Source organism: Salvelinus namaycush, chromosome 4 (genome assembly GCF_016432855.1).
Source record: "Salvelinus namaycush isolate Seneca chromosome 4, SaNama_1.0, whole genome shotgun sequence".
NCBI lineage: Eukaryota > Metazoa > Chordata > Actinopteri > Salmoniformes > Salmonidae > Salvelinus > Salvelinus namaycush.
This window is the reverse complement of record NC_052310.1, coordinates 26,078,135-26,105,589: the sequence shown is the minus strand read 5'-3', so window position 1 is coordinate 26,105,589 and position 27,455 is coordinate 26,078,135. Positions and strand designations below refer to the sequence as shown.

At 41.5% G+C, this 27,455-nt stretch overlaps 3 protein-coding genes across 7 annotated transcripts; all 3 read left to right on the top strand.

Moving 5' to 3' along the window:
- Positions 1 to 257: 257 nt before the first annotated feature.
- Positions 258 to 7,777, top strand: LOC120046386 (zinc finger and SCAN domain-containing protein 2-like). 3 transcript variants are annotated; one of them, XM_038991573.1, is made up of 3 exons: positions 258 to 462; positions 1,439 to 1,648; positions 6,301 to 7,777. In XM_038991573.1, exons 1-3 carry the CDS (start codon positions 459 to 461, stop codon positions 7,332 to 7,334), a joined length of 1,248 nt encoding a protein of 415 aa, XP_038847501.1. In that variant the 5' UTR covers positions 258 to 458; the 3' UTR covers positions 7,335 to 7,777. The 3 variants fall into 3 exon arrangements, with proteins under 3 accessions (XP_038847501.1, XP_038847502.1, XP_038847503.1); XM_038991574.1 differs by having other exon boundaries at positions 1,442 to 1,648; positions 6,301 to 7,776; XM_038991575.1 differs by lacking the exon at positions 258 to 462 and adding an exon at positions 484 to 1,063 and having other exon boundaries at positions 1,442 to 1,648.
- Positions 7,778 to 7,885: 108 nt separating this feature from the next.
- LOC120046387 (zinc finger protein 24-like) lies at positions 7,886 to 11,147 on the top strand. 2 transcript variants are annotated; one of them, XM_038991577.1, is made up of 2 exons: positions 7,886 to 8,413; positions 8,744 to 11,147. In XM_038991577.1, the coding sequence occupies exons 1-2, from the start codon at positions 8,224 to 8,226 to the stop codon at positions 9,667 to 9,669; spliced, it is 1,116 nt and encodes a 371-aa protein (XP_038847505.1). In that variant the 5' UTR covers positions 7,886 to 8,223; the 3' UTR covers positions 9,670 to 11,147. The 2 variants fall into 2 exon arrangements, with proteins under 2 accessions (XP_038847505.1, XP_038847504.1); XM_038991576.1 differs by having other exon boundaries at positions 8,717 to 11,146.
- Positions 11,148 to 23,220: 12,073 nt separating this feature from the next.
- On the top strand, positions 23,221 to 27,110 carry zgc:113090 (uncharacterized protein LOC553741 homolog). 2 transcript variants are annotated; one of them, XM_038991578.1, is made up of 3 exons: positions 23,221 to 23,533; positions 25,421 to 25,611; positions 25,724 to 27,110. In XM_038991578.1, exons 2-3 carry the CDS (start codon positions 25,422 to 25,424, stop codon positions 26,665 to 26,667), a joined length of 1,134 nt encoding a protein of 377 aa, XP_038847506.1. In that variant the 5' UTR covers positions 23,221 to 23,533; position 25,421; the 3' UTR covers positions 26,668 to 27,110. The 2 variants fall into 2 exon arrangements, with proteins under 2 accessions (XP_038847506.1, XP_038847507.1); XM_038991579.1 differs by lacking the exon at positions 23,221 to 23,533 and having other exon boundaries at positions 24,533 to 25,611.
- The last annotated feature ends 345 nt before the right edge of the window (positions 27,111 to 27,455 follow it).

Here is a 27,455-nt window from a genome sequence, read left to right as displayed (position 1 = left end):
CCTACATGTACATGTTACCTCAATTACCTTGACTAACCTGTGCCCCCACACATTGACTCTGTTCGCTACTGTTATTTTACTGCTGCTATTTAATTATTTGTTATTTTTTACTTTTTCTTAACTGCATTGTTGGTTAAGGGCCTGTAAAGTAAGCATTTCACTGTCAGGTCTACACCTGTTGTATTCGTCGCGTTTGAGAAATACATTTTGATTTGAATGTCGAAAGGGACTTTTATTTTTATATTTTATGATCCGGAAGTATTTCATTTGTGCTGCTGACGAGACGATGATCTGACAAATGTTGTTTATGTCCAATCTTTCTCTAATATGTTGTTAAATGTCCCCGTCTAGAGATATCGAATCAAGAATCTGGCGGACACCCTAGCACAATAGTCGGTTTCTGATTAACTTGCATTTCAGGCGGATTCCATGCTCGAAGGAGTGAGAGGAGAAATCAAATGGGTAAGGTTCCATGAATCGTATGTATCCTTGTACGTTATCCGTCGTGAAAATGTAATGTAAATATCTGTCATTAACCACGTTTCGATCCACAGTTTTTATGCGAGGAAAGTCCCTTAGTATAAAAAAAACGCTGTGGAAGTTTTCGTGTAATGTTATAAATGCCGACAGATATTTTGTTTTTTTGACATTGTATCTTTTTGTGTCGGTAAAATTCATTATGATGGAAATGGCGGTGGAAACGCCTTTATGCGCAAATGTTGATATAACCATGATATCGAAGTACATTTGGAGTCACGCGATGATATGGTGTGTGGTCCTCACACTAGTACGACTCGGGAAACCATACATTTTATTAAGATACATATGAAATAAGTTACGGTGAACTTCACATGGTGGTGAAAGTGCACGGTGTTGAGCTTGATGCTGCTTTTCAATTAATAAAGAGGGTATTAGTCTGGGGACATGATGATCGATGCTTGACAAATACAAATAGTATCGCTCTTATCCATAATAACTCATCATGTAGACTAGACAATCCGCACAGCCTACCCACATTGTATTTGCGAGCTGTTGGCTATAGAGCGCAAGTGCCAAGACCAGAGTAGGTACATTTGCTATTGTGACAAAACTATCGGTAGAGTTGAAAATGCGATTGAAACACATTGAACTTTAGATATTTATTCGGTACATGAAAATGTAAATGTTGTGTGTAATACGTCATCACGCACTGATTTAAAAAAATCCGCAATAAATCCATTTGGTGGGAAAATGGGCATATTTTCTTTATGCGCGTTCTAGAATATTCGCATGAAAACCTAGCCTTGGAAGTCTTGCACTCCATTTATTGCAACATTGTTGCTTGAACAGAACATATGTAGCAGTTGCATTGTTTCATTCATGTGATACATTTTACACCACGTTTTAACTGTGTATTTCTAGTGCTGATTTGTAAGAGTTTTGCACCTCATCTATTAAGCAGATGGAAGCCTTCGAAAGATGTCTAAAATTGAGCGTCTTAATGCCCGTGTGGCGAAGCTACTGACGGTGGCGGTGCATGAGGTTCTGCAGGTGGTTAAAGAGACTGTGTCAGAGTACCAGGAGAACACGGCCAGAACTCAAAGAGAGAATGAGAGTCTGAGGAAAATTCTGCAGGAACTCCAGGATAAAATGAAGAGAGAGAACACAGGTGAGTCCGAGTAGTAAAAGTGTATGCTAGGCGATGTTCCCTTGCGCACTGTACTCTAAACTAGGTCTTCCACCTCAAAGCCACAAGAGGATTTTGACACACACACACCATCTCAGATTATGAAATTGTTTCTGTTGTTAAACAGATATTAGCATTCCTGCAACATTATTTTGTTTAAATATACTTTTGAGCTCTTAGAAATTAAGCAAATTGATGGCACCCAAATTGTTCATTTAAATTTATAGGATTCATATAATATTCAATAAATATAATACCTAGCATCTGATTTTGACTTTTTTATTTTACAATGAGTAAGAAATCCAAAGAAATTGTCAAAAGTCACCCATGGACCCTCAACACCTCACACCAATCCCACCCCAAGAACTAGTATATTGTATCAGTTCTCTCTGTCTGACATAGTATGAAGTTGTTAGGTTTATGTCACGTCCTACATCCTGATATTACAAGGTTCTGACCACTAGGTGCAATTAGGGGATAGCTGTGACCCCCCCCCCCCCCCCCAATGTTAAAGGGATAGTTACACCAAATTTCAAAATGATGTTGGTTTCCTTAACCCGTAAGCAGTCTATGGACAATGTGTGACAGAAATCCATGCTTTGGTTTTGTTGTCAAACGTTTCAAATGCTAACTTTTTAGCATTTGTGGCACATCTAATGCAAGTCAATGGTACCTAATATTAGCATTTTTACGCTTAACACCCTAATCATCCTAAAAAAGTATCTACAATTTGATTGTGTAACTCAATGATGTTAGTTATAGATGATTTGGATATGATGTGTGAAAATGCGAATATACAGTTGAAGTCGGAAGTTTACATACGCTTATGTTGGAGTCATTAAAACTGGTTTTTCAACCACTCCACAATTTCTTGTTAACAAACTATAGTTTTGGCAAGTCAGTTAGGACATCTACTACTTTGTGCATAACAAAAGTAATTTTTCCAACAATTGTTTACAGACAGATTATTTCACTTAATTATTATTATTTCAATTATTTCACTCACTGTATCACAATTCCCGTAGGTCAGAAGTTTACGTGCACTAAGTTGACTGTGCCTTTTAAACAGCTTGGAAAATTCCAGAAAATGATGTCATGGCTTTAGAAGCTTCTAATTGGCTATTTGACATCATTTGAGTCAATTAGAGGTGTACCTGTGGATGTATTTCAAGGCCTACCTTCAAACTCAGTGCCTCTTTGCTTGACATCATGGGAAAATCAAAAGAAATCAGCCAAGACTTCAGAAAAGCAATTGTAGACCTCCACAAGTCTGGCTCATCATTGGGAGCAATTTCCAAACGCCTGAAGGTACCACGTTCATCTGTACAAACAATAGTACGCAAGTATATACACCATGGGACCACACAGCCGTCATACCGCTCAGGAAGGAGACACGTTTTGTCTCCTAGAGATGAACGTACTTTGGTGCGGAAAGTGCAAATCAATCCCAGAACAACAGCAAAAGACCTTGTGAAGATGCTGGAGGAAACTGGTACAAAAGTATCTATATCCACAGTAAAACGAGTCCTATATCGACATAACCTGAAAGGCCGCTCAGCAAGGAAGAAGCCACTGCTCCAAAACCACCATTAAAAAAAGCCAGACTACGGTTTGCAACTGCACATGGGGACAAAGATTGTACTTTTTTTTTATTGTACTCTCTGGTCTGATGTAACAAAAATGTAACTGTTTGGCCATAATGACCATCATTATGTTTGGAGGAAAAAGGGGGAGGCTTCCAAGCCGAAGAACACCATCCCAACCGTGAAGCACGGAGCTGGCAGCATCATGTTGTGGGGGTGCTTTGCTGCAGGAGGGACTGGTGCACTTAACAAAATAGATGGTATCATAAGGTAGGAAAATTATGTGGATACATTGAAGCAACATCTCAAGACATCAGTCAGGAAGTTAAAGCTTGGTCGCAAATGGGTCTTCCAAATAAACAATGACCCCAAGCATACTTCAAAAGATGTTGCAAAATGGCTTAAGGACAACAAAGTCAAGGTATTGGAGTGGCCATCACAAAGCCCTGACCTCAACCCTTTAGAAAATGTGTGGGCAGAACTGATAAAGCGTGTGTGAGCAAGGAGGCCTCCAAACCTGACTCAGTTACACCAGCTCTGTCAGGAGGAATGGGCCAAAATTCACCCAACTTATTATGGGAAGGTTGTGGAAGGATACCTGAAACGTTTGACCCAGTTAAACAATTTATAGGCAATGCTACCAAATACTAATTGAGTGTATGTAAACTTCTGACCCACTGGGAATGTGATGAAATAAATAAAAGCTGAAGTAAATCATTCTCTCTACTATTATTCTGACATTTCACATTCTTAAAATAAGGTGGTGATCCTAACTGACCTAAGACAGGGAATTTTTACTAGGCTTAAATGTCAGGAATTGTGAAAAACTGAGTTTAAATGTATTTGGCTAAGGTGTATGTACATGTCCGACTTCAACTTTTGGTACCATTTACTTGCATTGGATTTGTGCCACAAATGCAAAAAAGTTAGCATTTGAAATGGTGGCCAGGTAAACAACCAAAGCAAGGGTTGCTGTCATACTGTTATAAAACCAATATGTAATTTGGGTGAACTATCCATTTAACAAAAATCACATAATAGCAGAAACAGCACTATCTAGTGGTTAGAATCTGGAAATATCAGGACGTAGGATGGGACATAAACCTAACAATTTCAATTACTAATTTATCTGAATTGGGGAAAAAACATCACCAAATTCACTGAGAATACATTACATAGAATGAAGAAACAATACTCCGAGCTGCAGCTCCATACTATTTGTCAGCCATAGAGAACTGATACTGTATACTTGTTTTTGGGGTGTGATTGGTGTGGTGTGACCGTGGGTGGCTTTTGACCATTTCTTTGCATTCCTCATGTCTTACTCATTGTTAGAAGAAAGTTGGGTCCAAATAGGATATTAGGTACTATATTTATTGACTTTTTACAGTGCCTTCAGAAAGAATTCACACACTCCTTGACTTATTACACATTGGGGAAAGGGGGATACCTAGTCATTGTGTTACAGCCTGAATTCAAAATGGATTAAATGCTTTTTTTGAAAGCATGTTTTCAGAAAAATTTTGCACATTTATTTCAAAATTAAATACAGAAATATTTCATTTAGATAAGTGTTCACACCCCTGAGTCAATACATGTTAGAGCTGTAATTGCTGCCAAAGGTGATTCTAAGTCTTTCTGTGTAAGTCTAAGAGCTTTGCACACCTGGATTGCACAATATTTGCACATTGTTCTTTTAAAAATTAACTAGGCCACTCAGGAACATTCAATGTCGTCTTGTTAAGCAACTCCAGTATATATTTGGCCATGTGTTTAGGTTATTGTCCTGCTGAAGTTTGAATTTGTCTCCCAGTGTCTGTTGGAAAGCAGACTGAACCAGGTTTTCCTCTAGGATTTTGCCTGTGCTTAGCTTTTATTCCGTTTCTTTTTATCCCCCAAAAAACTCCCTAGTCCTTGCCAATGACAAGCATACAAATAACATGATTTGATTTGGGATTTGATTTGATGATTTAGCCACCACCATGCTTGAAAATATGAAGAGTGGTACTCTGTGATGTTTTGTGTTGGATTTGCCCCAAACATAACACTTTTTGTATTCTGGGTATTTTTTTGCACACTTTTGTTTTTGTAGTACTACTTTAGTGCCTTATTGCAAACAGGATGCATGTTTTGGAATAATAATAAAAAAATCTGAACAGGCTTCCTTCTTTTCACTCTGTCATTTAGGTTAGTATTGTGGAGTGACTACAATGTTGTTGATCCATCCTCAATTTTGTCCCATCATAGCCATTAATCTCTGTAACTGTTTTAAAATCACCATTGGCCTCATGGTGATATCCCTCAGCGGTTTCATTCCTCTCCGGCATCTGAATTATGAAGGACGCCTGTGTCTTTGTAGTGACTGGTTGTATTGATACGCCCATCCCAAAGTGTAATTAATAACTTCACCATGTTCAAAGGGATATTCAATGTCTACTTTTTATTTAATTTTTACCCATCTACCAATAGGTGCCTTTCTTTGTGAGGCATTGGAAAAACTCCCAGCTCTTTGTGGTTGAATCTGTGTTTGAAATTCACTGATTGACTAAGGGACCTTACAATTATCTGTATGTGTGGGGTACAGAGATGAGGTAGTCTTTCAAAAATCATGTTAGACTATTATTGCACACAGTGAGTCCAAGCAACTTATGTTACTTGTTAAGCAAATTGTATATTCCTGAATGTATTTAGGCTTGCCATAACAAAGGGGTTGAATACTAATTGACTCAAGATTTCAGCTTTTCATTTTTTATGAATTTGTAAAAATGTCTAAAAACATAATTACACTTTGACATTATGGGGTATTTTGTGCAGGCCAGTTATACAATCTCTTGCTGAAATGGCATGGAATGACCCAACCCTAACAAGCTCCAGGGGCTAGCTTCTTGTTTGGTCTCCAGGAGATTGAGAACAAACTAAATACAGAAAGACACGCTTACATTTCACAATGGACAAATAAAATGGTATTGCTTATGACCATCAGCTACCCTCCCCCAGTCAATTGTCTATTACCTTGCTATAAGCCAATATGCATCTTGTTCATGTTCACAGGTGCTGTGCAGACTGTGACTGTCCAACTTGAGCTGCAGAATTGTAAGCAGGAACTTTCCCTGGGGGAGGACACTGAACTCTTCCCGTCTGAAGAGGAGTTGACAGAGATTCTCTCTCCAGAGCCACATGATGGACTTACCAGCGAAAAACCCTTTGGAGCCCAAACATTTGGCTTTCCTCCTATCAGTTTGAAAAAGAAGAACAGGTCGTTCCACTCAGCGTGTGGCCCAAGGAGCTTGCTGCCCGAGGAACGACCAGAAACGACCACACAGAGCAGAGAGTTGGATCTTAAATCTGAGATAGGACATGATACACATGTAAAGGAACACCACACTCTGGTGACTGATACTGCGCTGTCAGAAAGACTATTGAGTCATATGAACTCCACTCACACCGTTTCAAACTCACTTTTCCCAAACGATTCCCCTCAGGCCTCTCAACCACTGCTGACTTTTGAGGAGATCAAACCAGAACCTGAAGTGGAAGCATATGTCACATATTCAACACCAAAGCATTTTTATGACTGTGCAGGCTCAAGCCACATTTTACCCCAGACCCAACTCAATCGAGACCCTCTTCAACCTAACTCAGAGTCTTATGAACTTGTGTACTTCCAGCCAAACCAAAATTGCTCAGGGGAATCTTTTGCATTGGGAAACAATGCTGAATCGGCATTGGACCGATTTGAGGAACAGCACAATACCCTCCCGTTTAGGAAATCTTTTGGTGGAGCAGGAGGGTTGAGAATACTCCAGCGACATCTCGGTAGTGAAAAGCGCTACTGCTGTCCTCTGTGTGGCCGGTGCTTCAGTCACGCTGGTGATTTTAAAAAACACAAGAGGGTCCACACTGGTGAGAAGCCATACTGTTGTTCTGTGTGCGGAAAGCGTTTCAGTCAGTCAGGCTACCTAAAAATACACCAACGGTACCACACTGGAGAGCGACCGTATGGCTGTACCCAGTGTGGGAAACGCTTCAGTCATTCTAGTAATTTCAAGAAGCACCAGCTCACTCACCTAGGATCAGTGCCATAATGTATGAGAACATAAGGGATCTTTGACTGAGAACTATGACATTCTGTTCATTTAGAGTTGGTCAGATTAAGTGTATGGGGGAAATGTTCAGGAAAGTGAAAGGATAATATCTAACAGGAGAGAATTGCTTACTATGTTTATGAAATAATTCATAATCTTTGTTAGGGTTTTCTGATGTGGACAATATTGTGAAAAGCTGGTATTGGTGCTGAAAATGTCAAATCTCACTGGTAGAATTAATGCCCAAGACCACAAATGACTGTATTATTCCTGACAATGGTGGTGTGGGTCTGGGAATCTTCCTATTTGGTATTTACTACTAGTAAACCTCTACATTTGATTAGAATGTGTGTAATTCTTGTCATTTTGAATAAACAAATATTTTTCTCCAAAACAAAATGTACGTACTATTACATGTATGTGTTAATAAAATATATTCCACTGTTGGGGCTACATGTAATGTAAATGAAAATCACTGTCAAAGTGAAATACGAACTTGAGGGCGCGTCCGTTCTGGCAACCGCCCCTTTACGTGACTTGCGGAAGTGACGAGCCCTGTGCTACATCAAAACAGTTCAGCAGTTATCCACAAATGGAGACAGGTGAGACATTTTATGTTGAACTTGCACGTTGATCGCTCAGACGACGACGAAGAAGAAACATCGGAGCCAAAACAGGCATTGATGTAGTCGGAAGCTAACGTTAGCATGTCAGAGCATCTGCGTGTTAAGATCTGTAACCTTAGCAGCTAGTTAGCTTACAACAGCCACCATTGGACGGTCATCGATGGCTTCAAAGTAAGCCCTGCCCTGCCTTTTTACATGACAAACTTGGACGTTCTCAGAATCATTCACTGTACTTTGTAGTCCTGTAACCTAATTTGTAAATCATGTCGAAAATTGAGCGTCTGAACGCCCGTGTGGCGAAGCTGCTGACGGTTGCGGTGCATGAGGTTTTGGAGGTGGTGAAAGAGACTGTGTCTGAGTACCAGGAGAAAACAGCCAGAACTCAGAGAGAGAACTTGAGTCTGAGGAGGAGACTACAGGAACTCCAGGAAAAGATGAAGAGAGAGAACACAGGTGAGATTCAATGCTTGTTGTTGAAGTAATAGACCTAGTTGACTGTAAAAACGAGGGCCTGACTCTTTCTGCTCTGAGTCTATTTTGTTGGGTTACTCAGATGAGACTGCTATCAAGTTGTTGGGGGTAGTTTTCTTCAAGCACATGCAGCAGAAACTAGGTCTAATTCTGATGTTTAGATAGTCCTGTGGGGACAGATGAGAAACATTGTTGTGATATGCCTGATCAAATGAATACAATCAACAATTGTTACCCTCTGTGGAGTTTGGTGTGGTTTTCTGATACCATCTTTGTCTTTGGCAGCTCAACAGTCTGCCCCTGCTCCCACAGCCATTTCAGGTAAAGCCGAGCAGGATGAGGGAAGCGAGGGCAGCCCCTGGCCGAGGCAGCAGGACCCCGAGTCTACACAGCACGAGGACAAACCATTGCTCGCCCAGAAACCGTGGAGGAGACTGGAGTACAACAACTCACTGGAGCTAGACCACTTGGAGGACTCCGAGACTGAGTGTAATGTCACACTAACGTTAGCTGAGCGTAGCGGAGCGCCTCCCGAGAGGTTGTCACAGGTGACAGAGGCAGCCCTGACTGTATACATGCCTCATTCTCTGTGTGACGCCGACCTAGACTCCATGCACACAGGACATATGTCCTCCAACATGTTACCCCTAAGCCATCCCAGCTCTCCTCCTCACCCAGGTCTGTTCTCGGGTGAAATCAAAACCGAACCTGAGCACTTGGATTATTCCTCTGCCCCCCAAGAGACCCCAGACCAGAACCCATTTTTTGAGTGCGATGACTCGAATAGTAGCGCAACACATAATCACAGTGCCCCGGAACCCATGCAGAACAACCCGGAAATGCACGGCATAGTGCACTACATCAACGCAGAAGGTCTAAACACCTTTGTGGACACGTTTCCCTTCACATGTCACCCAGAGTTGGTCCAGGACGCCAGGCGACAAAACAGGCCTCTGCTTAGGCGTGAGGAGAGCCACAGCTGCATCCTGTGCGGGAAGACGTTCAGCCGGATCGGGAATCTTCGAATCCACCAGCGTTGTCACACAGGGGAGAAACCCTACTGCTGCCTGCACTGTGGGAGACGCTTCAGTCACGCTGGGAACCTGCAGAAACACAAGAGGGTCCACACTGGGGAAAGACCGTATGGCTGCCAACAGTGCGGCAAGACTTTCAGTCAGTCCAGTCACCTTAAGAAGCATCAGAGAATTCACGTTGTTAGGCATCTTAGTGTTGAATAAAGTTTCAGACTTTCAGATTAATTGTCCTTGAATCAAAAGTGAAGTGCATTTGTTGAACTTTGGCCTGTTTGTATGGATGTTGGGGTGATTTGTGCTGCACCACCAAAGCGTAGTGTGCCACTTACTTACTACATGGTCACAAGGTATAATGTAGACCACACTTTTTGTGAGTGAAATTGGGACTAGTTTGTGTAACAGTGTTGTCTGTCCCTCTCCATGCCCAAACTTGGGCTCAAACCAGGGACCCTCTGAACACATCAACAACTGTCTCCAAAGTATCATTAACTATTGTTCCACAAAAGCTGCAGACCTTGCAAAGCATGGGAAACAACTACTTCAAGGTCTCAGAGCAGCTGACCTCACCGATTTGAACGCTACTGGTGCACGCCGCTAACTAGCTAGCCAAATTTTACATTGGCTGTACTCAACCCACTTTGACCTCCTCCGGACAAAGCCCAACTGAGTGATCCGGGTCAACAGCATTAATGTAACAGTGTTGCTTCCGTCCCTCTCCTTGCTTGAACCAGGGACCCTCTGAACACACCAACAACTGTCACCCACAAAGCATTGTTACCGCCGGTCACTCCATAAAAGCTCCAGCTTTTGCAGAGCAAGGGAAGCATCTACTTCAAAGTCTCAGAGCGGGTGACGTCTACTAGCGCGCACCGCTAACTAGCTAGCCATTTCACATCGGTTACACTGGGATCAAACCAGCAACTGGCCTGTAGAGCCAACAACGTGACTGCACTAACTGCATTCCCAATAGTCAACTCATGGAAGTGTTTGTAAAACGCTTACCACGGCTAAGGTTAGATCATTACAATGTGAGTTATCTTAATTGACATAATCAAGCATGGATCAATACACGCTATATGGACGGACAGTGTGTATGCAGCATGTGTTTCATAGATAAGCTGTTCAAATAAATGTATAATTGGTTGATGTGTGACAGCATTTGATACTTACTTTCATTGGATAGTTCACCCAAATTACAAAATCACATATTGGTTTCCTTACCCTGTAAGCATAATGTCCTGTGGTTTGTTTAATTGATTCTCCCCTTAAAATGCCCCTAATTTTAAAAAGTTTGACAAATTCTGAGTCCATTGGAGTGGATCAGCTTGAGCAAAGTGAGGTGTAGAATCACTGATCTACATAGTAGATCATAGTATTCCCTACCAAATAATAGGCTTTGTACAATTAAGTTTTGTAGAGCTATGCTTCCACTGGCTTAGGTGATCCCACAGCCAAACACTTCCCACACAACCAGACATTGATTGATTGGACACAGCTAATGTCAACTAGAAAAGGACGTTTTAGTAGAAACTTTGTGCGCTTGCTCAGCTGGCTGAAAGTATTATTATTAATAGTAGTGGAAGAGGTTAACATAGTGAGATAGGCTTATGTAATTGAGATATCTTCCAAGAAAAGATGGGGGTGGCAGGTAGCCTAGTGGTTAGAGCGTTGGACTAGTAACCAAAAGGTTGCAAGATCGAATCCCCGAGCTGACAAGGTAAAAATCTGTTGTTCTGCCTCTGAACAAGGCAGTTAACCCATTAGGCTGTCATTGAAAATAAGAATTTGTTCTTAACTGACTTGCCTAGTTAAATAAAGGTTAATAATAATTTAAAAAACAATATCTTTAAATGCTTACAGTTTAAAAATAGTTATCATTGAAGCAGCTAAAGTAAGAATGCATTGAAGCAGCTAAAGTAAGAATGCATTGAAACCCATCTTAATTCATGCAAACCCTTCACATGTGGGAAATGGTCTACATGGATAGGGCTAAATGTACATGTTTGTTACAGAAAAATACGAAAAGCAATATGCGAAAAGCATATGCATAACCAGGATTTTGGAGTTAATGGGGATATTATTAGACCAAAGGTGAGTACACAACAGTTCACCAGACACAAGTCTTAATCCAAACATTACACTGATTTTAAATGTGTATTTTACATTTACTGTACTTTTCACCGCATTTGTTGATAAAGAAATCAGAAACTACTCTGGATGCATTCAGTAACATAAGACTATTGCTGGAAAATTGTGGAAGACAAAAATGACAAGGGTGAGAGGACTAACTGGTCTCCAAGTGACCACACACCTCTCAAGTGTATACAGATCCTAATCAATTTCAATGCACTTTTATGACTCTTTTTTTTTTAACCTATATGATCTGACAGTGTTAGGCTTTCACAAGGCAATTCAGAGAAACCGATTGTAATTTCGGTTCACATAGAAAGGAGTCATGAGTACATTCAGGTGCGTGTGCCACAGCAAATCTTCTTCCCAATAAACGAACAGGCTCATTGTGTTCAGAACAACCCAGTGTATGATGACATAACAGACAACCAAAAAATTGCAGAAGTTACCCAATTATCGGGAGGGATGGGGGCAACTTCTTGTTGCGTGCGGTGCTCAAGTTCAGAACGTCTGTCTGTCAAAACACACAATGCTGTGAATTGCCATCATGTATAGCATGTTGCTGTACACTACGTTCCAATTTCGGTGCTTATTGGTGTCCAATATGCCATTTTCAACCCATATATACGGGTATGAGTGTGAAGGGCTACATGCTCCCAGATTAGAAGGTATCAAAAAGCTGAATGTAAATATTGTGATCATAGCTTTCACCTGGTTAGTCTGTCGTGGAAAGAGCAGGTGTTCTTAATGTTTTGTATGCTCAGTGTATGAACACTATCAGCCTAAATTGAAATGTTTATAACAATGACAAAAAATAGTACAATAAATGTAAGTACCTGACGATAGACACAAGGAAGCACAATAGATGTGCAGTATGTTGATGGCTGTAGGTTCGTGATTTGTTTGTTTTAACATGGGAATAACTGGGAGCTAATGTGACCATTACAATTAGAGCATGCTCGCTAACGCGCTCTTACAGCAATAACATACAAAACACATCCCAGGATGCATCAAATATCTAACAGGTACTGTTCAAAAGTTTGTGGTCACTTAGAAATGTCCTTGTTTTTGAAAGAAAATGACATTATTTGTCCATTTAAAATAACATCAAATTGATCAGAATTGTTAATGTTGTAAATGACTATTGTGCTGGAAACTGCAGATAAAAAAAAATAAAAAATGGAATATCTACATAGGTGTACAGAGGCCCATTATCAGCAACCATCACTCCTGTGTTCCAATGGCACGTTGTGTTAGCTAATCCAAGTTTGTAATTTTAAAAGGCTAATTGATCATTAGAAAACCCTTTTGTGATTATGTTAGCACAGCTGAAAACTGTTGTGTTGATTAAAGAAGCAATAAAACTGTCCTTCTTTAGGCTAGTTGAGTATCTGGAGCATCAGCATTTGTGGGTTCAATTACAGGCTCAAAATGGCCAGAAACAAAGAACTTTCTTCTGAAACTCGTCAGTCTATTCTTGTTCTGAGAAATGAAGGCTCTTCCATGCGATAAATTGCCAAGAAATGGAAAATCTCTTACAAAACTGTGTACTACTCCCTTCACACCATCTGTCAAGCATGGTGGAGGCAATGTGATGGTCTGCTGGTGCTTTGGTGGTGGTAAAGTGGGAGATTTGTACAGGGTAAAAGGGATCTTGAGGAAGGAAGGCTATCACTCCATTTTGCCACGTCATGCCATACCCTGTGGACGGCGCTTAATTGGAGCCAATTTCCTCCTATAACAGGACAATGACCCAAAGCACAGCTCCAAACTGTGCAAGAACTAATTAGGGAAGAAGCAGTCAGCTGGTGTTCTGTCTAATGGAATGGCCAGCACAGTCACCGGATCTCAACCCTATTGAGCTGTTGTGGGAGCAGCTTGACCGTATGGTTCGTAAGAAGTGCCCATCAAGCCAATTCAATTTGTGGGAGGTGCTTCAGGAAGCATGGGGTAAAATCTCTTCAGATTACCTTAACAAATTGACAACTAGAATGCCAAAGGTCTGCAAGGCTGTAATTGCTGCAAATGGAGTATTCTTTGACAAAAGCAAAGTTTGAAGGACACAATTATTATTTCAATTAAAAATCATTATTGATAACCTTGTCAACGTCTTGACTATATTTCCTATTCATTTTGCAACTCATTTCATGTATGTTTTCATGGAAAAAAAGGAAATTTCTAAGTGACCCCAAACTTTTGAACAGTAGTGTATATCAGGACATGTACATAGTGAACTCGCACACATTGTAAATATGAAAAATAGAATACAGTATTTCAGAACATGACCTACCGCTTGAATGTCAATATCAGACTGGGAAGAATTTAAGTTTGCGATCTCCCCCCTATCTGCAAGTATGACCAATGTCATAATATTAATATGTAAATTCAACCAACCAATGGGAATACATAAACATCTAATACATATTTCTGCAGTGTCAAGTGGAAACATAACCAACCCTGTTACTCTAATTTCCTGTACTTGGACAGAATGTGTTACTACATTACACAACGTCACGTTTTGACCACATTGAATTGAGGGTATTTGCACATCCTTTTTACCTCATTAGTGATGTTAGTATACACATTTAAAGTCAACACAATGACACAAAATCGATTGCTTAAAACAGAGCAATATCATTGGTTTTGCACTGTTGATTTTATGGTATGCACTGGTGGTCTACTTTCATTTTCTAACTCAAATGTCGTGGAAAATTTGAAAGCTCCCTGTATAAAAGACGCTGGCCTCACACCAATTAATGGATTTGAGAGTTAAACTATCACTCAAATAACAACCAACCCTTGTCACTGTTGATATCCTATGGCGGGTCGTGATTTGTTGAAGTTAAATAACAAAGCAACTGATTTGTTTCTTTCCCTGTTTTGGCAGCCTTCCAAAACTTCCATCCGACATTCTAGAACACGTGTCAAGCTCATTCCACTTAAGGCCGAGAGTCTGCGGGTTAGTAAAGAACGAATTATTAAGGAACTCCTCTCACCTGGTTGTCTTGGTCTTAATTGAAAGGAAAAACCAAAAACCCGCAGACACTTGGCCTTCCTTGGAATGAGTTTGAAACCACTGTTCTAGAATTTTGATGACTGTCTTCTAGCAAATTCTCTTCTAACCACTGATATGTAAATTATTCTCAGATTCATTGTGGCCTTTGAATAGTGTTTGTTTAAACAGTGCATACACCTCTTAACGTTTGCCCGTGCGCTACTGATTTCAAATTGATATCGATATGAGTGATTAACAAAAGTGTTGCGTTGACCTTTCCACATTGGTGACCCACTTGAAACAAAATGCAACAATCCAAACTGTAGCTGGCTGTCTTCTACAGGTTGTCCTCTAACCAGTGATATACAAATTATTCCCAGATTCTGTGTTTTTTTTAATAAGGTTAGTTTTAACAGGATGTGTAACCCGACCCCCCCTAATGTTATTGATTCCAACGTGATATCAATATGAGTGATTGACAAATAAGTGTTGTGTTTCTCTTTTCGTTTTAGCAAACCCCCAAATCAAAATGCATCAGTCCAAAATGTAGCTGGTTGTCTAAAGTAGGTTGTCCTCCAGTTTCCATGTGATTTTTTAATTGTGTTAGTTTCAACAGCGCATACAACCTGATTTTCCCCATAATGAGTGATTTTGTTTTTGTGAAAACAACAGTTTTTTGGGGGCATATGCAGTTTATAAGGTGCTCGTCTAAAAAAAAATACAAGTAAAATTATTACTATTGTGGCAAAAGTATTCCTCCCCCTTGGCGTTTTTTTCCTATTTTGTTGCATTACAACCTGTAATTTAAATCTATTTTTATTTGGATTTAATGTAATGGACATACACAAAATAGTTTAAATTGGTGAAGTGAAATGGAAAAAATTACTTATTTCAAAAAACTAAAAAATAATAAACGGAAAAGTGGTGCGTGCATATAGTTGAAGTCGGAAGTTTACATACACTTAAGTTGGAGTCATTAAAACAAGTTTTTCAACCAATCCACAAATTTCTTGTTGACAAACTATAGTTTTGGCAAGTCGGTTAGGACATCTATTTTGTGCATAACACAAGTAATTTTTCCAACAATTGTTTACAGACAGATTATTTCACTTAATATTCACTGTATCACAATTCCAGTGGGTCAGAAGTTTACATACACTAAGTTGACTGTGCCTTTAAACAGCTTGAAAAATTCCAGAAAATTATGTCATGGCTTTAGAAACTTCTGATAGGCTAATTGACATAATTTGAGTCAGTTGGAGGTGTACCTGTGGATGTATTTCAAGGCCTACCTTCAAACTCAGTGCCTCTTTGCTTGACATCATGGGAAAATCAAAAGAAATCAGCCAAGACTTCAGAAAAAAATTGTAGACCTCCACACGTCTGGTTTATTCTTGGGAGCAATTTTCAAATGCCTGAAGGTACCATGTTCATCTGTACAAACAATAGTATGCAAGCATAAACACCATGGGATCACGCAGCCGTCATACTGCTCAGGAAGGAGAAGCGTTCTGTCTCCTAGGGATGAACGTACTTTGGTGCGAAAAGTGCAAATCAATCCCAGAACAGCAAAGGACCTTGTGAAGATGAAGAGAAAACCGGTACAAAAGTATCTATATCCACAGTAAAACATGTCCTATATCGACATAACCTAACAGGCCGCTCAGCAAGGAAGAAGCCACTGCTCAAAAACCGCCATAAAAAAGCCAGACTACGGTTTGAAACTGCACATGGGGACAAAGATCATACTTTTTGGAGAAATGTCCTCTGGTCTGATGATTTGTTTTAAAACTGTTTGGCCATAATGACCATTGTTATGTTTGGAGGAAAAAGGGGGAGGCTTGCAAGCTTAAGATCACCATCCCAACCGTGAAGTACGGGGGTGGCAGCATCATGTTGTGGGGGTGCTTTGCTGCAGGAGGGACTGGTACACTTCACAAAATAGATGGCATCATGAGGCAAGAAAATTATGTGGATATATTGAAGCAACATCTCAAGACATCAGTCAGGAAGTTAAAGTTTGGTCGCAAATGGGTCTTCCAAATGGACAATGACCCCAAGCATACTTCCAAAGTTGTGGCAAAATGGCTTAAGGACAGCAAAGTCAAGCTATTGGAGTGGCCATCACAAAGCCCTGACCTCAATCCTATAGAAAATGTGTGTGCAGAACTGAAAAAGTGTGTGTGAGCAAGGAGGCCTACAAACCTGACTCAGTTACACCAGCTCTGTCAGGAGGAATGGGCCAAAATTCACCCAACTTATTGTGGGAAGCTTGTGGAAGGCTACCCAAAATGTTTGACCCAAATTAAACAATTTAAAGGCAATGCTACCAAATACTAATTGAGTGTATGTAAACTTCTGATCCACTAGGAATGTGATGAAATAAATAAAAGCTGAAATTAATCATTCTCTCTACTATTATTCTGACATTTCACATTCTTAAAATAAAGTGGTGATCCTAACTGACCTAAGACGGAATTTTTACTAGGATTAAATGTCAGGAATTGTGAAAAACTGAGTTTAAATGTATTTGGCTAAGGTGTATATAAACTTCTGACTTCAACTGTATGTACAGTTTATCCACAACCATTGCATCTCTGTCACTCCGGCCCCCTGTGTTTTCGCATGACAGGATAGAGTACATTGCGTCTCTGGTTTATGTCATGGGGAAAGTGGTCATTCATCCCATAGTTAGCTCCTTTTAATTCTCTGCCCCTGGTTTTGACCATTCCCTTCTGTTTGATATGTTTAAAGAGCACAATAATTGCGTGAGGTATGGCTCTGAATGGTTTCCCCATTCTATGCACCCTGGAGAAGGTGATATTCTCCACAACATTGGAGGGCAGTTTCAGCTTTTCAGTCATAAATTCCTTCACATTATCATCTGGTTAGATATTGTCTGTCTCAGGAATCCACTAAACATTCCTTGAGATTGTACATCAAGCAGTGACTCCTTCAGTGTTCTATTCACCCGATGAATTGTCTCAACTGCATTCTGAATGTTATGTACAGCACCTTTCAAAGATTCATTCTCCTTCTTCAGTTTGTCTATTTCCTTTCGGCTGAACTCCAAACGAGGTGTCAGTTCTGCGATGCTCTGTTGGGTTGTCTCTAGCATCTCCAGTTTCGCCAGCTTTTTGTTGATAGACTCCAGCAGTCCCTGGCACGTCCATAGCCTCCGTGCTGAAAGACTCTCCTTCGCCAGTGGTTTTGGATGAAAAAGGCCACGGTTGTTACTTTTTGCGCGGTGGGCATATGACGGAGCAAGCGCAGTTGCTGCCTTTGACATGTTTCATGTCCAACGGGGCATGGTAGTGGTGGTCTAAAAAGCATTCTAGCTCCTGCAGTAACTCTGGCGCATTGTTTTTGCTTAAAATGTTCATTACTACACAGTGTATCTTTGTGAATGGAAATATACTGTATGCTCATACATACATCTATATTACTTAGATTGAGAAAACAAGTGTGTTCCAGGATTCATCCAATGGCATTGTGGAGTATACCACCTCAGTCACCAGCTTCCTCAAGTCCCCAAAGTGACCGTACGTACAGATCCAAACCAGAAGCCATGGATTACAGGTAACATCCACACCGAGCTAAAGGCTAGAGCTGCCGCTTTCAAGGAGCGGGACACTAACCCGGACACTTATAATAAATTCCGCTATGCCCTCAGACGAACCATCAAACAGGCAAGCGTCAATACAGGACTAATTTTGAATCCTACTACACCGGCTCTGACGCTCGTCGGATGTGGCAGGGCTTGCAAACTATTAGGGACTACAAAGGGAAACCCAGCCGTGATCTGCCCAGTGACGCAAGCCTACCAGATGGGCTAAATGCCTTTAATGCTCGCTTCGAGGCAAGTAACACTGAAGCATACATGAGAGCACCAGCTGTTCCAGATAACTGTGTGATCACGTTCTCCGTAGCCGATGTGAGCAAGAGCTTTAAACAGGTCAAAATTCACAAGGCCGCTGGGCCAGACGGATTACCAAGACATGTACTCGAAGCATGCGCGAACCAACTGGCAAGTGTCTTCACTGACATTTTCAACCTTTATCTGCCCGAGTCTGTAATACCTACATGTTTCAGGCAGACCACCATAGTCCCTATGCTCAAGAATGTGAAGGTAACCTGCCTAAATGACTACCGCCCCGTAGCAGTCACATCAGTAGCCATGAAGTGCTTTGAAAGGCTGGTCATGGCTCACATCAACAACATCCCGGAAACCCTAGACCCACTCAATTCGCATACCGCCTGAACAGATCCACAGATGACAGAATCTCAATTGCACTCCACACTGCCCTTTCCCACCTGGACAAAAGGAACACCTATATGGTTGGGCTCCCGAGTGGCGTAGCAGTCTAATGCACTGCATCTCAGTGCTAGAGGCGTCACTACAGACACCCTGGTTCGAATCCAGGCTGTATCACAAGCAGCTGTGATTGGGACTCCCATAGGGCAGCGCACAATTGGCCCAGCATTGTCTGGGTTTGCTCGCTGTAGGCTGTCATTGTAAATAAGAATTTATTCTTAACTGACTTGCCTAGCGAAATAAAGGTTAAGAAAATAAATAATAATAAATAAAGTTAATTGACTGTAGTCAGCGTTCAACACCATAGTGCACACAAAGCTCATCACTAAGCTAAGGACCCTGGGACTAAACCCCACCCTCTGCAACTAGATCCTGGACTTCCTGATTGGCTGCCCCCCAGATGGCAAGGGTAGGCAACAACACATCTGCCATGCTGATCCTCAAAACGGGGGCCCCTCAGGTGTGAGTGCTTATTCCCCTCCTGTACTCCCTGTTCACCCATGACTGTATGGTAAAGCACGACTCCAACACCATCATTAAGTTTGCTGACAACACAACAGTGGTTGGCCTGATCACCGACAACGATGAGACAGCCTATAAGGAGGAGGTCAGAGACCTGGCAGTGTGGTGCCAGGACAATAACCTCTCCATCAACGTGAGCAAGACAAAGGAGCTGATCTTGGACTATAGGAAAATGAGGGACAAACACACCCCCATTCAAATCGACGGGGCTGCAGTGGAGCGGGTTGAGAGCTTCAAGTTCATTAGTGTCCACATCACCAACAAACTATCATGGTCCAAACACAACAAGGCAGTTGAGAAGAAGTCACGACAAAGCCTATTCCCCCTCAGGAGACTGAAAAGATTTGTCATGGGTCTCTAGATCCTCAAAAAGTTCTACAGTTACACCGTCAGAGCATCCTGACCGGTTGCATCACCACCTGGTATGGTAACTTTTCGGCATCTGACCGTAAAGTGCTACAGAGGGTAGTTAATGACACCAGTCACCCAAGTCATAGACTGTTCTCTCTGCTACCACATGGCAAGCGGTACCGGAGCGCCAAGTCTAGGCCCAAAAGGCTCCTTAGCAGCTTCTACGCCCAAGCCATAAGACTGCTGAACAACAGCTTCTAGCCCCCCCACCCCCCTTTGTTTTTACACTGCTGCTACTCGCTGTTTATTATATATATATATATAGTCACTTTACCCCTACCTACATGTACAAATTATTTCCATTACCTCGACTAGCCTGTACCCCTGCACATTGACTCGGTACTGGTAGCCCCTGTATATAGCCTCGTTATTGTTATTTTATTGTGTTACTTTTTTTACTTTAGTTTATTTAGTAATGTTGTCGTTTGTATGTGTATGTTTAGATTTATTTTTTAATGTTAAACCCTTCTGGAAACAGTGAAGAAGTAGAACGCACGCTCCATCGCACGCATGTTGATTTTGTCCCCCCACACCAAAACCGATCAGGACACGCAGGTTGAAATATCTAAAGAAACTCTGAACCAATTATATTAATTTGGGGACAGGTTGAAAAGTATTAAACATTTATGGGCATTTAGCTAGCTAGCTGTTGCTAGCTAATTTATCCTGGGATATAAACATTGGGTTGTTATTTTACCTGAAATGCTCAAAGTCCTCTACTCCACCAATTAATCCACAGATAAAAGGGTAAACGTTTGTTTCTAGTAATCTTTCCTCCTTCAGGCTTCTTCTTCTTTGGAATTTATGTGGCGGTTGGCAACCAACTTTAAAAGGTGCATTACCACAACCGACTGGAGTGTGGACCTCAGTTCATCTTTCAATCACCCACGTGGGTATATGCTCCTAAAAACCAATGAGAAGACGGCACGTGGGTATTTGCTCCTAAAAACCAATGAGGAGATGGGAGAGGCAGGACTTGCTGAGCGTCACAAATAGAACCAAGTTCTATTTTAGCGCCTGACCACGCAGATGCTTGCTAATGCGTGCGAGCAGCGTGGGTGCAATGATTGAATAACATGTATGTGTACACTTATTTTGCTATGCTCGCGCACGCGACACGTCCAGTCTGGGCAGCATGTAAGAGGTTCTCTGTGAGTAGGCTGAGGCCAATGGGGAATGATCGAAATAACATGTGCTTCAGTATGGTTGGCTTCTTAGCGTTCATAGCCATGGTTATCAACTGTACCGCAGAAATGGCATGTAAATAACAGAAAATAGATGTTGTTGTGGCAGCAGCAGAGAAGTACTTGGGTGTATGATATTTTACTGCAGAGGAGTTACAAGGTGTGTTGAACGATAATGTCCCGTCCTCGCAGAATGCCGGCCTGGTGTAGGATCAGATAGGGTCAGGTAGTGGAATAGTGGTGAGGTTTTATTGGTTGTAAGGTTAGATGGTAGAGGAATTTTTCTTCCCTTCCCTTTTTGTCTCACAAAGTGTAATGAATTCACTTTCCAGAACAGTAGACGAAACAGATGAATTGCAGAATGCAAAACCTAGGCCTCTGGCGTGCATCAGCAACCACAGTACTTCTTGAAGCCGGGTCTCCGATCCCTCCACGTGACGTCCGGCGAAGACAAGAAGACGAGTCACGGCACCAGTGTAACAGATGTATAATGTACTCTCCATGCGTTGTGTTTTTTCAAAATAAATCACTTCGGCCAGTGGTCCCAGTTGAGCATCATTTATTTCTGTTGTTAAATGGGAAACAGCACGTTAGTTGTGCAGGGCTTAACAGTATTGATGGCTGTCGATGGCAAAATCCCTTGCATCACATTTTCCTACTGGGCGAACAAAATACAAAAATACAATACAAAATATAACGTGTAAATACCTGTTGTTAAATAGGAAACAGCACGTTAGTTGTGCAGGGCTTAACAGTATTGATGGCTGTCGATGGCAAAATCTGTAGCATGAAGACAACTGTGTTAGCAGTGGCTTATGTGACCATGACATCGGTGTATGCTAGCTAACACACTTATTTACAGCAATCATATGCCAAAGCACATCCCAGAAAGCCCCTCAATCCCTAACAGGTACCATATACCCACACATGTATAAATCAGTAACGTACAGCAAACTTGTACACATTGTAAAATAGAAAATAGAAAACAGTATTCAGAACGTGACCTACCCCTTGCATCACATTTCCTACTGGGAAGACCTGACGTTCGCGATCTCCCCCTATCTGCAAGCGGGGCCAATCACAACACACCTTATTGTCATCAGAGTTGAACTAACCAATAAGAATGCTTGAACATTAAATACACATTTCTTTAGAGGCAAGTGGAAACATAACCAACCCTGTTACATTGGGAGTCTGTGATCATCCTCACACTCCCGTACAGTAGGTGGTGGTGTATGCACCTTTCAGTTAGTTGCGATCCACCAATACAAATTTAAAGAAGAAGAAAATCTGTGACCTGGTTTTGTGACGCTCATCATTTGGTGCGACGCAGACAGGGTGGTGTGAGTGGTGAAACAAAAGAGTCATTGTCTGTCCTTTTGAGTTTTGATGTTGAGTCTTTGACCAACAAAGTGATGTTAGGATATATAAGTTATCTCGTACAAGCTTTTGTGCCGAATACATTACATTGTTACAGGTGTTAAGCTCATAGGCATGTGGCAGCAGTCTGTAGGAGGGAGGTTCCTAGGTGTGAGAAGTGTGCAGAAGGGCATGAGACAAAAGAATGTGTAGCATTGGGGAAACTAGTGGTATATTTTAATTGTAGGGGTGCCCATGGGGCTGGGGATCAGAAATGTCCGGTGCGAGAGAGGCAGGTTGAGGTTTCCAGGGTTAGAGTACTGCAGAAGTTGTCGTATGCTGAGCCAGTGAAGAAAGTAGAGGAAGTTGGGTCAAGGGGAGAGATCCTGAGAGGAGTGGTGTGAGTAGTAGAGCTGTACCAGTACAAAGTGATAGGCCAAAAGAGTTATACGTTTCAGTAAGATTGGATTTTTTTCATTTATAGCAATGGTTATCAACTTTACTGCAGGGATGGAATGTAAGTCACAGAAAAATGGTGGTGGCAGCTGCAGAGAGGTATTTGGGTGTGCGAAACTTGATGTCAGAAGAGTTACAGGGTGTGTTGTGTGGTAGTGTCCCATCCTTTCAGGCTGTTGGCCTGAGGTAGGACTAAATAGTTTTAAATAGTGGAGTGGGTTTTAGTAAGTGTAGACTATTTGTTTATTTTATTATTTAAAAACATTTTTAAACAAAGTTTAAGGAAGTTGTACTCCAGTCTAGTAGGTGGTGGTAATGCAACCTTTTTGGGATGCCAACCGCTTATAAACCTCATCGAAAAATATCCGTGACCTGGAAGTACTTCCTTATTCCTACCTGCTTCATAGCGGGCGTCATACTTGGAGGCTGCTGCTGCGTGTTTTTTTTCTATCAAAACATGAACCTTAGTTCAATTAGTTAACCTGTATTCATACGAAGATTATTTCGTTTACAATGTACATTTTATCAACATTACTTTAAAAAGTTGTAAGCCAAAGGTTGGACACGTTGTTTTCCTGGCGACTGTGTTGTACTGTGCTAACTAACGCGTTAACGTTAGCTGGCTAGCCCATTCCCCATACAAACTTGTCTGTTGTTTTGGACACCTAGTCGGCGGATAAGGGTCAACAAAGAGAGGTATCTATTGTTTGATTTTTTTTTTGTGTAAACTTGAGTGTCATACACAAAGTGTATCCAACTCACTGACTGGGTTTCCACCACTAGAGTGTGTTGTCACGATACCAGAATTTCTTTCGATACCAGGTTTAGTAACTCGATACCATGGCACTTGATCCAGACGGATAACTCAGCTAACGTTACTGCTCTGTTTTATCGTTGGATATCTTTTTGAGTTCAATATCATTACATTTTAAATTTGATGTCAACATTTTTCAGAGACAGCCATGTATGCATCAATTAATAAATTGTACAATCATAATTAATTTGACTGTTTTTACCAATGTAACTACATAACGGTAATCATTTATTTGAATGGTAAATCTCTATTGGTAAACATGGTAAATCAAGATGGCCTAGGGCCTATTCACAATACAGGTGAAAGCATATTCAATGAGTAAGTGCATACATTGAGTTATTGTGCTTGGTTTCACTATTCAAATCCAATTGTATTTGTCACATGTGCTGAATACAACAAGTGTAGACCTTACAGTGAAATGCTTACTTACAAGCCCTTAACCAACAATGCAGTTTTAAGAAAATACTTTTACAATTATTTAATGTGGCTACAGATGACAATCTGTTTCCCTCCCATTTGTGACTTATTTTATTGTACTGATCAACATTTACAATCTCTTATTTTATAAAATCCATTAATGAAGTCATTCATGACGAGGCATATAGGTCATCTGTAAATAGCCCATCCAACTACCTCATCCCCATATTGTTATTTATTAATATTTTTGCTCCTTTGCACCCCAGTATCTCTACTTGCACATTCATCTACTGCACATCTATCACTCCAGTGTTTAATTGCTAAATTGTAATTACTTCGCCACTATGGCCTATTTATTGCTTACCTCCCTAATCTTACCTCATTTGCACACACTGTATATAGAGTTTTTTCTATTGTTATTGACTGTACGTTTGTTTATTCCATGTGTAACTCTGTGTCGCACTGCTTTGCTTTATCTTGGCCAGGTCGCAGTTGTAAATGAGAACTTGTTCTCAACTGGCCTACCTGGTTAAATAAAGGTGAAATTAAATAAAAAATATGCCCATATAGTCAGTTGAGGGAGACGTTACAGATGGTGGGAAAGTATCTTTGGATGTGATGCAGAGACGATTAAGTGAATTAATAAAGTTTTTGGTGACACCGCTTTGAATTCAGCATATTTTGCATAATGATTTGCATTATATCACAAAGTACTAGGGTTGTGAATTGTTTGATGTTAGCTTCAGCTGTAAGCTAGCAATGAAAGTTAACCTACAATTACAACTGGTAACTACCGGTATCTTCTTGCATTGTAGAAGGTTTCTAGCCTGTATGGACATTGTTTTGTGAACAGTTTCTACATGCCGTGTTGCATTATTCAAGTGTGGTAACTTCTGTGCAGCATGAGTGGGGAGCTAGCAATGAGTAAATGGAGCAGGTAAGAGGCATGAACGGTGCGTTCACTGCAGAAGGGGACATCGGCTGCGCTGATAGACTTCATCCTCTCAATCATTATACGACGTGAGACACATTTGACAGAAGTACAGAAAGCAACAAATTCTAGTACCGAACCGTTTTTCATGTTCTAGTATCGAAGTTTCAGTATACCGTGCAACACTACACTACAGAGGTACAACCAAAGAGGGTGACCAACCAATGAGCATTCTCATTGGTTGAGCTTTCTGTTCAAATTGGATAAGCTGTTCAATATGTCATTCAATAACAGTCGATCCCTCCTATCAATATCTAGTGGCAGGTGAATTGACACTGCACTGTTTGCTTATCATCAAATGAAAGTAATGCAATAGTTTTTGGTCCAGACCAGCAGACTCCTCTGTTTATGTTCCTTTCAGGATGTCCAAAATTGAGCGTCTGAATGCCCGTGTGGCGAAGCTGCTGACGGTGGCAGTGCATGAGGTTCTGGAGGTGGTGAAAGAGACTGTGTCAGAGTACCAGGAGAAAACAGCCAGAACTCAGAGAGAGAATGAGAGTCTGAGGAGAAGACTGCAGGAAATGCAGGACAAGATGAAGAGAGAGAACACAGGTGAGTCAGGATAGTGTCTCGGTGGTGGGTGGCTGGCCAACATAATCAAATCAATAAGATGGCATTTTCTGCTGCTTGCTCAAGTTCACCCTTTCATCGTTTTGTTTTGCAGCTGCTAAACTTGCAACATTTCCTGCAACTGGTGGCCATGGAAGTGCGGCCATCGAGAAACCGTCAGAGCAGGGTTGGAGCCCTAGTCTGAGGCAGGACAGCCCAGAGCCCACACAGGTAGATGAGAAACCAGCGCTCACCTTCGAACAGACTGTGAGACTAAGGCAGGAGGAGGAGGAGTACAATGCACTGGAGCTGGATCAAACAGCACACTATGAGACAGAGTGTAACTTTACCTTAACCTTACCCGGGCATCATGAGGGGGTGGCACAGCAATCAGATGAAGCCATTTTGGTCCACATGCCTCAGGGTGTGAAAAATGACTCGCACTCAGACTTGAATAGCACTTCACAGGGAAACACCCAGCTTGGCATCAATCTGACTGTTATCAAGACGGAACCCGAGCCCACCGAGTGCTCAGCCCCCGAAACGTTGACTATCCCGGAGACCTTTGATTGTGTCGATTTAAGCTGCAATTCCACACGCTACGACCCAACAACGAATGCTCACAAGTCTCATGTGAGCACTGGACCATATAACGAACTCGTATTCGTCCACTCGAGTCACAACAGCGTCGGGAGGAGGTTTGGGTTTGGGAAAAACAGCAGGGACGGGAGGAAACACCATAGGCAACACTTCAGGAGGGATGAGCCGCACAGCTGCTTTGTGTGCGGCAAGACGTTCAGCCGGGTGGGGAACCTGCGTATCCACCAGCGCTGTCACACGGGCGAGAAACCCTACTGCTGCCTTCAGTGCGGTCGGTGTTTCAGTCAGGCCGGGGACCTCAAAAAGCACAAAAGGGTCCACACAGGGGAGAAGCCATACTATTGCGGCCAGTGCGGCAAGAGCTTCAGCCGTGGGGAGAACCTAAAGAGGCATCAGAAGATCCACATCGGAGAGACCTTACACCTGCAGCAGGCATGGAGAGATCAACAGTCGAACTAGGCGTTCAAAGCAATCTTTTGAGAAAAAACTATATAAATGCACATACAGTGCATATGAATGACTATATGAATGCACATGCAGTGCGTGGTACTGAAATTAACATAAGATCTGCAGTGCTGAAAAAGTAAAGTGATTGGGTCATACTCGTGGGTGGATTGGCTGGTTTATTCAGGTTATCGATTTAGTCAATGGGTAACATGTATTTTGACCATTAGTGGATGGCATACCTTTGATCCACTGGAGTGTTCATTATTCAATAGGCAAACCTCTTATCACTGGCTTTTGAATAAGAGAGTACGGTGTGAGCAACAAAATAATGTTTTGTACACTGAAACATTTATCTCCTCTGTACACATACAGGAAAGGCTTGGATGTTGTGTGACAAATATCTAGCATTACAACATTGTGTTCATGATGATTAAAGAGAGAAGTGAGCAAACTGAGGACTTGGGTCAAGACTCTCTTTCTACCTGTCAGAACATAGAAATAGAATGAATTGAACAGGCTTGCAACCTCTAATGCAGAGGAGTAGGCAACCTAGGTCCTGTAGTGACTCAGGCATGTAATATTTTTGTTTTAACCTACCTGGTATACCAAAGAGTATGGAGATACTGACATGTCTTTCCACCCTAACAATGGAAGTCGTCGTTCACGAAGCAGCACGGTGTCTGTCTAGCTCCTGCCTATCCTCTCTTTGAATTGGTGGATACAGCTCATTGTTGTAATCTATTTCTTAATATTCGATGTGGTTTGTTGATGTAACGGATGTGAAATGGCTAGCTAGTTAG

Coding starts and splice junctions, on each gene's coding strand:
- LOC120046386 (XM_038991573.1), top strand. Junction 1,649..6,300: donor AATGAAGAGAGAGAACACAG/GTGAGTCCGAGT, acceptor TCATGTTCACAG/GTGCTGTGCAGACTGTGACT.
- LOC120046387 (XM_038991576.1), top strand. CDS start 8,224: ATGTCGAAAATTGAGCGTCTGAACGCCCGTGTGGCGAAGCTGCTGACG. Junction 8,414..8,716: donor GATGAAGAGAGAGAACACAG/GTGAGATTCAAT, acceptor TGTCTTTGGCAG/CTCAACAGTCTGCCCCTGCT.
- zgc:113090 (XM_038991578.1), top strand. CDS start 25,422: ATGTCCAAAATTGAGCGTCTGAATGCCCGTGTGGCGAAGCTGCTGACG. Junction 25,612..25,723: donor GATGAAGAGAGAGAACACAG/GTGAGTCAGGAT, acceptor TTTGTTTTGCAG/CTGCTAAACTTGCAACATTT.